Source organism: Xiphophorus couchianus, chromosome 4 (assembly GCF_001444195.1).
Source record: "Xiphophorus couchianus chromosome 4, X_couchianus-1.0, whole genome shotgun sequence".
In the NCBI taxonomy this organism is placed as follows: Eukaryota; Metazoa; Chordata; class Actinopteri; order Cyprinodontiformes; family Poeciliidae; genus Xiphophorus; species Xiphophorus couchianus.
Genome location: NC_040231.1, coordinates 8823270 through 8835135, shown reverse-complemented (window position 1 = coordinate 8835135; position 11866 = coordinate 8823270). Strand labels below are relative to the sequence as shown.

Genomic DNA, 11866 nt, shown 5'->3' with positions numbered 1-11866 from the left:
GCTCTTATCTTTGGGAAGGGATTATTTTATCTCCTCCTGTTTCTTTCTTTTTGTTCCTCTTCCCTTTCTTGCTCTCCAAAAACTCAAATCTGGTCCAAAGACCTCTGTGGAGATCATCTCATTGCCCTTCCCATTTCTTTCCACTCTTTTCCAATTTCTCCTTTACCGTCTAGCCACCGCCACCCCCAGCCTTCTATTGCTTTCTCAGTTGCACCACACATTATTTTTCTTTCCCCCATATATCTCCTGTATTCTGCCCTTCCAATACATGACAGACTGTGTAATTAATGAGCATCATAAACCTCTCTTTCTATTAGCTACCCATTAGTAAACCTGGCAAGCCTGTCATTTTGGACAAAAACACACAGCTCTTTCATTTGATCCCCACATCAAAGGAGAACCCCACTGTTTTCGGCTCAATACACTAATTGTGTCCTCGTTCTGGATGGGGCGACACCCCCACTGCTTCAAAAAAGCAGCCAGTGCTGACGGGAGATAGTAAAGAGGAGTACAGAAGCAGAAATCATTGATTATACAGGCCTAATTTTGGAGGAACCTTTTGTTGTAAAAATTATCAGACATTTAGCAGAAGGCCTAAAAGTCGGAATGCGGACATTTATCTGCACACCACCGAAGAGCTTGCTTTTACTGTGGGCATATTTTAAAAAATAGGACGTGCCAGTGGGCTTCAGGCTCTGTTAGAGGTGTTTTATATGCCGCTGTAAAGATAAAAAGGAATTTATAAGCGGGACGGAATGGATTCCCCTACTTTACACTACAAACAAATAATGCAAAATCACGAATCAGCAGTCTGGTTAAGATATCTTTCATCAAGAAATGCTAAAAAAAAAAAGATTATGGGTGTATATGTTGCTTTTATGAGTCTATATGACCTTTTTCAAAAATTTTAAAAAATATTTTGAAAAAGATTGAGAAATACTAAATCTAGATATTGGGCAAAACACAGCATGCAGAAAAGCAATAACCAACAAGCAGGCTGTTTTTCCTCTTCTTAAAGGCCTGACACATCACACACTGGGCCACCATAATAGCCCGAGTCACTACGATGGCAGGAATCATCACTTTACTTCAGTCACTATTGTCTTCTGCCCTTTGCAAGGCTCATGCCCTTTTGTTCCCTCACATAAAGGCAACAGTCACATGTCTGAGTTTTTTGCGACCTGCAGCTGCTCTTCTCTCTCTCTGCTTCACACTCTCTTCTTCATCTTCAGGAAACACTCTCCTCAGTGGCCTCGGCAGGCATCAGGTCCCTAAAATTGTTAGAAGGAACAACCAAAAATCATTAGATTCCCCCCTGACTCGTGCCTGACTGCCACCATTTATTTTTTCAAAAGAGTATGACAAATTATATGATGGAATGAGTCAGTATTGGCTACGGAGGATTTTCCCTAAGGGCGATCTACGTTAATCAATCAAGGCCACCTACATCAATGAGCAGCTGCTCCCAGTGTTTAGATTTATTCTATGGAGACAAGGGAACACAAAGGAATTAAAAACTTGTCTCTTCTCTGGGTTTGATAAATGACTCAATAAACCGCAGATATTTGTTCTCCGATTTGATAAAGGGCCAGTATAAAATAATTCCATCCCATGATAACGTGGATTGATTGTAGGTTGGGGGTGGGGGGCCAGGGTATCTTCATGTCCTTGGGATGGCTTTAAACCCTTGCCACCTCCGCTTTCACAAGCATCAAAGGCAAGAGCTTGGAAATAGGGCTCGCAAAGCCATCTCTCCGTTGGCCTCTTCAAAGGACAGGAAGTGTGTCAGAGGGACAGGCCTTCTTTCCCAGAAAATTTGGGCAAGTTGCTATAATAACAAGCTCATCTGTGTGTCTATGGCAGTCCAGTTCAAAGGATAGTTAGATTCCTCTTGGTACAACATGTGATGGTGAAGTTAGGACTGCTACTGAGTCGTAAGCATAGAAGGATGATTTATGAACATGATTCCAGTGAATAGACTTAGATATTAAGCTTCTGTATTTATATTGTACCTTTCACCTTTCCTCTAGTTTTACTAACTTTTACAAAATATGTGATGGTGAACAAGGCATGATAAAGTTTTCAATGTAACTTTACTAAAAATCCATCCAGCTCTCATTTACTGTAGTTGAAACTTATATTTTCCATGTGTGTATGAACTGGCTCTTCATCTACTTAGATGTATTTTCTAAGAAGCTTGTTTATCTAACTCATACAACACCAAGTCATCCATGGGAGCTCATGGGAGGTGAGGAGTCTTTATTTATTTGTTTATTTATTTAATCTGCTTAATCAAATAAAGCTAAATCAGTCTGGTTTTGAAGTGCTTTATCTGGAAGTAACATCAATGATCCTCTCTAGCTCATCATTGGAACTTCCTAGCCATTCCCAAAGACAAATATAATCTCTTCTGCATGTTCTGGCTTTGTTCCTGGGTCTCCTTTGTGCAGGGAAGGCCCAGAAAACCTCTGAAGGAAGATGCCCAGAATGCCCCAAGAAGTTAATCTTATTCTGATGTGGCAGAGCAACAACTTTACTTTGAGTCCCCAGTAAACGATGAAGCTCTTACAGAGGATGCTAATTTCAGCCATCATGTCCAGAATATTATTCTTTCTTTTCCATACCTAACGGTCATGGTAAAAGCTTTTTGGATGACCTGCTTCTCTACTCTTCCTAACTGGAGCAGAGCCTGCATTACTGCAGATTAATCCCCAAATCCATTTAGCCAAAAGATGCCGACAGAGCTCTTCAGAATCTTCATAAAGCAATGATTAGACCCTATGGTTCCCTAACAGATACACTCTCCTCTTCATTACTATGTGTTGAAATTCTGATTCCAAAAACAAACATTCACAAGCTAATTTTAGAGCAGTAGTCTTCAAATCCAGACACTGAGGACCAGTGTCTTGCAAGTTTTAGATGCCTTTCTACTTCAACACACCTGAGTGAAATAGAGGTCTGCAGAGACCTTGACTGCTACTGAGGAGATAATTCAGCCATTTGATTCAGGAGTGTTGGATGGTCACTTCTAAAAATTGCAGGGCACTGGTCCTAGAGTAAACTTTTCACAAGAGACTGAGAAGTGTGACACCTTAGTAGTTAGACCAAACTTTCTGTGTCTCTATTTAGATAGACTCACCTTCCACTTGGTGTAAACCTTGGTAATGACTGTCTTAATATGTCCTTTCCCTGGCTAACCTCCTGGCGAATCTTTGCTCAGTCAGACCGCTGTTACCATTGGACTCATTCCTAAGGCAACTGTATTTCCATACATACATTCCATACATTTCCATTTTCACCCTATATGAGCCCTTAAAGAGCCTCGAGTCACCTAGACTCACCTTCCCCTTTGGCTAACCCTCCACAGTTACAGTTTGTCTTGGCTTGATCTCCTCCTGAAGATCCCAAAGAAGTCTGTTCTGCCAGACTCACTGTTGCTCTTAGCAACCTCTCAAAGCTGTGGAAATACCATGCAACTTTCCCAGTCTTGACAGATTTAGAAAAGAGTAGGTATTCACTTTAAGAGACTGGTTCCTGTTCTACAACTGAACAACTGTGGATCACATACTTAACAACTGTGCTTGATGTTGGTTCACGCCAACATGATTTTCAGACCAACTGAAACCTTCTGGACTCTCGTGGAAACTCTTTTTTGGGCAACAGTTTGAAGTTGGAACAGCCATACCAATAGGTGGCGTTACTAGAACATATTTCCAGGATTTACATCGCAGCTGATGTCTTATCCCAACCTCTCTTGATCATTGTCAGTGATGTGTTCACACTACCTGACTGAATTCAGGTCCACATAAAACATTCAAATGTTTGCGACTGAAGTTGGGTCAGTTCAGGTTCCCTCACACACTTGCAGCCACCAGTTTGAAAATAACTGTTTTTTGTTCTGATTAGCTTTGCTGACTGACCACATCTAGAGTAGACTGGCTGATTAGGAATTGGGTGTAAATTGGACCAAAAAAATGGGCAGTGTTGACCCAACTCAATGGGTCTCTGCTTCACCAATCCTACTTGAGACATTGATGAGAATCATTTGTTCTCCATGCTAAGTTCGTGATGTAAGAGGTTGAAAAAGAGTCCATGAGCTGAATTCATGAATTCCATTTATTATACCAAAATACAGCTGGTCAATTCTGACATGCTACCTTTAAGAGCTAACAGTCAAAATGGCAATGAGCAACAGTTGATAACTTCTTTTGTTAGCCTCTGTCTAAGCTACGCCCCAAAGAGGGCGTTCCCTAGTGTGTCATTTCCTCTAAGCAGAGCTCCCCTTTGCATGTCATTTCCTGTAGGTTTAGCTTAGCAACTAGCTATAAGAGATAAACAGAATTGATTTATTCTCACCAACATGAACAACTGTCTCATGGTACAGTTCAAGTTTAAGCATGAACAGAGAGGTCTGAAACTGATTTGTGTGAAACTAAATTATTTGGTTCTTTCAAACTCATAACTAATGCTGAACACATATCCAATTCCATCTAATGACTTATTCTGATCGCTCAATTCACTTATCTTGTCTGACAAGCTATGCTTTATAACACAAAACATGCTAAGATGTGATAGCAGATCATTTCAAGTATTTCAGTGCCTTAATAAAAACTCCTGGGAGCCCAGTGTAATCATGAATAGTTCATTTTTGTAAATGAGCAAATAAAACACTGGCTCATTTAGTTCTGCCTAAGTTTTGCTTTCTATTTGAAGATGTAAAATTAAAGATTAAACAAATCCAGCAGGCTTAAGATAAATTTCTCCAAGGTGCTTTCTGTTTGTTGAATATGCTTTTGTAAAGGATTCTTAAACAAGTCAAATAAATTATTGTATTCCTATTAATGTATACCTTTTGGCATCATTCTTGGTAAAAGTAGAGTAATTCATGCAAAGTTAAATAAGTAATTAAAAGCAATATATTCTTGTTATCTAATTGATCAGATAAAAATTTGCAGTTTTTGCTTTTAAAATGATTTTTTCTTTTGTAAATTGTCCCTTTGATTTAATATAATTCAATCTAATCTATGAAAGATTAATGTAATCTGTTCTGTCTTCTTTATTAGAAAATGTGTTGTAGTTAGAGTTATGATTCAAAGTATTTTAGAGGAAAAGGGTGAAAGGAATCGGTCCTTGAATGCAAAACCTTTGAGCATAATTAACATAACTTTTGATCTTCCACAGATACAATTTACAGAAGACTTCTTGGGAGAACATCTGGAACCTTAATGTTTATGGTTGGCAAGGCGAAGCCCACTGTGTGCAATATTACTGTCACACTGAGAGACTGGCAGCCTGGCATGAAATGGCCCAGTAGCTGCTGTCTTTATGCTGTATATCTGAAGACATCAAAAGCATCTTAGCTTGCTTTCATCTGCTGCCTCAGTCCAATAAGACTCTTATTCTCATGTCAGAGACCTCAAACAGAGTGATGAGCGCTGTGCACTAATCCTGATTTGATTCTGACCTCAAGAGGCCCAAATGGGTGCATAATTGTTGACTTGATTTATCTAATTCTAAAAGGGTTATAAATTCAAATGCAATTCAATTGTCATGCAACTTTATCCTCCTTTGTTCTCAGAGCCAGCTAAAGGTTTTATGAGGCCCAACACTGAAGGTGGGTCCTTGTCAAACCCACCGGAAACTGCAAAGAGCCACTGACCTATTTTATATTTTTGTGCAGGGACTATTTTTCCTTTTTCAAATGTTGTTGTATCACACATTAAATAGATTCATAAAAGTTTGGAAGGTGGAGCTTAGACTGACCCCGTGTTTACAAACAGCATTTTGCAGACACATAGAAACAATCAGTCATGTCTTTGTCACTTATCATTATTTGCTGGACTGATCCTAAATTGTGTTTTTCAAATGGTGAACACAATGGATCTATGTTTAATCTGTAAGATATAATTAAACATTTCGAGCATTCATAAATTGTTCACTTTCATGTAATTGAAGCTATTATAAAGAGCTGAGTAGAGCTCTTTGTAATAGTATGTCAATACATAAGAAGTACATTTTGGTGCACTTATGTTTCTAGTCTACAATTAACTCTGACAACAAAAAACGTGACAGGCTGCACGTCCGATTGGGGCCCCGGGTTGTGACCCCTGCCTGGAACGTGACCCTCCTTTTGAGAAAACTAAGACTATAATCAGTGGGTTTACGCTCATTCGCTCACACTCGGGGTTGATATTATAGTCGTACAGTTAAAAATGTAATCGTTTTGATGTCACCTCATCAGCGCTTTAACGAGACTGAAGCGGGGTGAAGCTGCACAAGCGGCATCAAGTTACAATGAGAGACTCAACTGGTTCCGGAATCTGGATGCTTTGGCTTTGTTACCGTCAATTTTGAGATTTTGAGCGTGAGCCCCATTTTTTTAAGGTCAAGTAGGTTAGCTTAAAATAAATTTTAAAGTTTCAGGGGTTATGATTAATATTTATGCCTTCAAAAATAAAAAAAATGAAATGCTGTTAATTCAATTCTGGTTAATCTTAACTTTCCGCTCGGTTATGTGACTGGGTTTATTTTGAACGCGCCGACAGGAAGTTGTTCAGCCTATAATCTTGCTTGTGTCTATTGGCGGCAACGCTTTGGATCAAAGACTCACTCTGCTCCTCGGTCACACGGTCTTCACTCCATGTAGTGCGCTCTCGGTCTCCACGGACGCTCCGCTGTCTGGATATCGCAGCCTGTTGTTATTTCATTGGATTATATTCTTCTGATGGTTTTCAACTCCAACTCGATGTATAGAAATGGGTAAACTGCACTCGAAGCATGGTACGATTTCTTATTCCCGATAGGAAAAAACACAGCAGTAGTTGTTCCAACTGCGCTTTGATACTTTCTAGTAACACATTCATTGTTTTCCATTTTTCTGTCTTTCAAGCCACTATTTGTAAACCGAGGGAGAGTCCAGAAGGTAAGCAGACTTTATTTCTGCCCCCCTTCATAGTGTACTTTTAATATTTTCAGTCAGTTTGTAAATGGAAACGTTACACGTAGAGTTCGTCTCTTAGAGAAGAGAGTCCCGTTTTTCGGAAGAATGAGTTCTGCTTAATAAATTATTGTTTTTAAGCGTCTAACATGTGTTTTTTTGTGTTTCAGGCGACAGCTTTGTTGTGAATGCCTGTTTGGCGAAAAAGGGAGTCGACGACTGGCTCGTGAAGCAGAAATACTACTGCACGAGCTCTCGCCTCGAGCAACAGGACTGTCACCATAAGAGTAACTGCGGACTGACTGCACGGGTGAGTTCCCCTGGCCACCTACGTTCACTTATTTACTGCCAACTTACTCGGAAAATTCGGTATAAGTTGTATCTCCCTTTTCCCACTTGAACATGTCTGAGTAAAAATTTTAGAAACAATGTTTAATGTCGGTTTTTGAAACTGCGATCGAGTTTATCACCGTTTCAGCACGAGGCTGGTTTTCGCTCATACACCGGCTTGCAACAGTATTCACACCCTGATAGGTTTTCCACATTTTTACACGTTAAATTTACTTTACTTTATTGCTTTTATCGGAATTTTGTAACACAAATCAGCACAAAGAAGAGAATAATTGCTAGGGATGGTTTTCATGTTATTTAGACAAATAAAATTAAAGTAAAATAAAAAACGCAGCTTGTATTTATGAAGCCCACCTAAGAGATGGTATTTTGTAGAAACCCCTATATGCTCAGGGCACATCGGCAGACTGACATTTCTGCCCATTCTTCTTTCGAAAATACCTCATTCTCAGTCAGATCAGTGAACATCAATTTTGAAGTCCTGCCACACATTCTCAATTTATTTGAACAAAATCATTTTAGTGTAATAATTAGCGTTTCTGATCTGCTGGAACGATAGACTGTGACTGCACTCTTAGGTATTTTGCAGCCTCTGACAGGTTTTCCTCTAGGTTCCAGGGGTGTCCAAAGTCGGTCCTGGAGGGCCGCCATCCTGTGTGTTTTAGTTCTCTCCCTGGTTTAACGCACCTGGATCCAATGATGGCTCATTAGAGGCCTTAGGAGAACATTGACAAGCTGAGAAGGTTGTTACTACAACCAGGGAGAGAACAAAAACATGCAGGATGCCGGCCCTTGAGGACCGACTTTGGACACGCCTGCATAGTTACCCTGTCTTTAGATTCTCATATCAACTCTGCAGCTCCTCCAGAGTTACCGTGGGCTACTTGACTACTTTTCTGATTGATGCTTTTCTGAACGGTCAGTTTAGGAGGATTGGTTTGTATTTTTCTGAACTCTTCCTATGAGACGTTTAAGCTTTTCCAAGCGTGACCTGTTTGATGTTTTTAACAGACCATTTGTATTTAAACTGAGATCATTAGTTTCTTTTCTCTTTAAAGTTATGTGCAACTTTTTGTTGGCCCATGACATAAAATCCCCACAAAATGCATTTTATGTTTGTGGCTGTAATGTGACAAAATGTGAAAAACTTTAAGCTGCTATGAATACTTTTGCTTAGCACTGTAGTTGTTTTGTACTGCAACAGTGAATGCTTACACTGCTTGCTTGAACTCGCATTTACTCGTGCATGGAACATTGATGATGTCAGACTCTAACTGATCTGAGTCTCTCTCTCAGTCTCTCTCTTGTAATTTAGTTAACAATAGACCCAGGCTGAGTTGAAAGCATTGCTGTGTGACAGTCCAGTGACAAGTATGGATTGTAAAGGCTGGGGAGAAATGTTGGAGATCATGCTTGTTTTGTATTTTGGCAGTGTGGTAAACACTGTGCCGCTGTTGTCAAGTAGGGAGATCCTTTGGAATTGCTTCAGAGGAGCTTTTAAGCCTCTTTGGTTAGAGATGCCTTCCTCAAAGGCATGCATGTTTCAGGAATTGAGACCTGTTAAGTAGAAAAATGGGAAATGAATTCGCCCACCCAGGATCCAGACATTTTCATCATAAATCTGCTAGTTTATTAAACGTAGAGCCAAATCCCGGATCTGTTGCATTCTAAATAGACGACACACTGTTGTTTGATGCTGTATAGCATCATTTAAATTTTTGGGTCATTCCGTAAACATGAACATGTCAGCACCTACTGCTTGATGTAGTAAACTACTTTATTTTACCCTATTTTACTCTTGCATCACTTATGTCCGAACCCACCTTCTGATGCTTGCAGCTCTTCTCAACTTAAGGTAATTTAATGCAATAAAATGCAACTGTATAACAAAGATAGTGAAAACAGCTACTTGTGCAAGGCATTTTGGTGAGCAATTGTTTGCATAAAAATTGAGAATGTGCTAGACAACAAATATAATTTGTAACTATGTACAAAAGTCAGTTCTAAAGTAGAAATACATGAATTAGTTAAGCACAGCTTGAATAAATTGGCACAATTATGCATTTTTCTGTTGGGCACTACATCAAAAAGAAATCTCTAGTATAAAATCATTAATTTGTTTTGTGCTGGAAGCTGCTTTAGCATTACATGTGTTCTTAATCATGAAGTAAAATTGTAGATAGTTTTAGGAGTTTTTTTTTACTGGTGGTGTTGACATTATTAATCGGGATTAGTTATTGAAGCAAGATCAATCTCAAACCTCAGTTTTATGTCTTAGTTTTTGATATATTTTGAAGAAACTTTGTTTTTTTTCTAAAAGCTTGTTGGCAGGAGTACTACTATTCCACATTATTTAAATGACTTGAGGCAATTTGAACATTTTAAACCACAGTATTACCAAGCACAGACAATAAATAATGAGCACAAAAACAAACATCCATTCCTTTGTTCCTCAGCATATTCAGTCGCTTTCTATTTCCAGCAGCACCGCCGTGTAAAAACCTTTGGCCAATAGTGGAGGGGGCGTCGACTGTAAACTTGTTGGCATGGAATCTCTTTCTATAGAAGTTTCCTCTTATTAATTTCCTTTGTTACAGACTGAAATTCTTGTGTCAATCTAGCTTTCTGCTGGGTCTCTCCGATTCACAAGATGATGTAAACTAAATATGTAGATTTAGGATACTTTTTAAAAGTTATTAAATCTATAATACATCAGGTAATCGTTTGTGTTTCTCCCTATCGGATGTCTTAAAAGGTTATTGATTCCTGCATTTCACTACTATGAAATGTATAATTTGCAGGGTCAGTCTTACTTTTATTGATTACTTAATTAAAATTAAATGTAATAATCCGTCAGCCTTTGATTGGTATCTACCAATTTATCCCTTATCATTAAATACCTAAAAACTTAATTTTTTTATTTAAAAATTTATAAAAAAATTTCTAGTTTCTAAAAGAAACTAGATTTTCTAGTTTTTTTTAGATTAAAAACAGTTTGACGGTGCAGTACTTTTATGTGTAAAAATCCTTAAAGAAAAAATCTGAATCAGTCAAATTAAAATCGACAGATAAAACCTCTGAAAAACTGTCAACCAGGAAAGTTTAATCAGTTCACCTGTAAATAAAGTGATTTTAATTGTATTATCTATTCATTAGGGGAAATATATAAAGATAGTTATCAAAAAAACATTTAGCAAAAATATTATTTATTTCCATTTTGTAATGTGTGAAGGATTTATTTTCTTTTTATGTGTAAAAGTCAAATCTAAAAGCGCTGTTAGAAACAGGAGTTGAAATCTCGCTCCAATTGAACGCAAGTCTTCTCTTGGCTTTGAAAGTTGTCGGTGTTTCATGGAATACCTGGTGGGATAGTTATTTATAGCCACTGTTCTTTAAGCTCCCCTCCCAGTTGGACCAGGGTTCAGGAGAATGTGGGTCGGGTGTCACCAGTGGGGTGTCCATGCTTGAAATTCTTCTGAGCCGATCTTTGCCACACTATAATCCCAAAAGGAACAATGCTGACTTTAAAAGAATGTTGAGGTTGAGAGATGTGGCTCACATCAACAGTTTGGCATTGTTGCAAAAGTATTTACACCCCCTTAACAGTGGAACACGGTAGTGGCTTCATCATGCTGTGGAAATGCTTTTCTCTCACAGGGTTTTTAAAATTGAGAGTTGGCAGAAAGAATCAACAAAAAGTGTTTACTGTAAGAGATTGTAAGCCACACTTTTCACATTTTTAACTCTAAAACATTTTCAAAACCTTTTATTACGTTCCAACCACTTTGCAATTATCATCCAGCTTATTTATTGGGATGCCAATAAAACCCCAGTAAGTTTGTACGTTTGTAGATGCAATCAGTCAAAATATAAAAAGCTTAAAGAGGTGTGAGTACTTTCCCATTCATAAAATCCACATAGAGACTTGTTGGGCAGTGAGTGGTGTAAGCAGGTGGATAGTGAACCTCAATAAGATCAGAGTCATGTGAGCCTCAGTGACGTGCAGCACGGTGTCCACATCCATACCCAGCCGTAAATCTGATATTTGAAGCTTGCAGAAGTGTATCGTTAGAGGCGGATAAATAGCTGAGTATTTTCACTTCAGAAAACTTTTCAGCTGGTTCGGTTTGTTGCTTCTTCTGGAAGTAATCGTCAGATGTTCACATGAGAAGCTCTGTTTTAATAAGCCACCCTCTACTATTCTGCTACCTCCCCCTTCCCCACTCCCTTTGGTTCTGCCTTCTTCCCCTCTCTGCCTTCCTATCCTCCATCTGTTTGTTGCGTTTCTCATGTGCCCTGTGTTGGTTGCGGTTGATGACATGCGACTGCATTTGAAGTGGGCCGTGCAGGGAGGTGTTTGTAGTGACACTGATGGCTCCTCCTCTCTGTGAAGCTCCAATCTGTGTGTAGTTTAAAAGAACCCTCCACACTGAGGCTTCCCAGCCTGCTGCTCTTGCAGTTCCAAAAGCTTAGATTTTCCTCTCCAACAGAAGTTTGTGAGCCGTTCAGACAAAGAGCAAAAGGTGCATTTGACAACAGAATGCAATTCAAAAGCGGATAGCATCGGCGCTCTGGCTC

At 39.0% G+C, this 11866-nt stretch overlaps 1 protein-coding gene and 1 long non-coding RNA gene across 2 annotated transcripts in view; one reads left to right on the top strand and one right to left on the bottom strand.

Annotated features, from left to right (window-relative positions):
- Positions 1-1059: 1059 nt before the first annotated feature.
- Positions 1060-3619, bottom strand: LOC114143794 (uncharacterized). Its single transcript, XR_003595319.1, has 3 exons — positions 3342-3619; positions 3140-3258; positions 1060-1271 (listed from the first exon to the last, which is right to left on the bottom strand). It is a non-coding gene; the product is annotated as an uncharacterized LOC114143794 (long non-coding RNA).
- A 2979-nt stretch (positions 3620-6598) lies between these two features.
- The window catches only part of nkd1 (NKD inhibitor of WNT signaling pathway 1), a 35188-nt gene continuing 29920 nt past the window's right edge, over positions 6599-11866 (top strand). Inside the window, exons 1-3 of the mRNA XM_028014964.1 lie at positions 6599-6780; positions 6890-6922; positions 7108-7247. Coding sequence (XP_027870765.1) covers positions 6756-6780; positions 6890-6922; positions 7108-7247 — 198 coding nt within the window. The 5' untranslated portion in view covers positions 6599-6755. The remainder of the gene's footprint in view (positions 6781-6889; positions 6923-7107; positions 7248-11866) is intronic.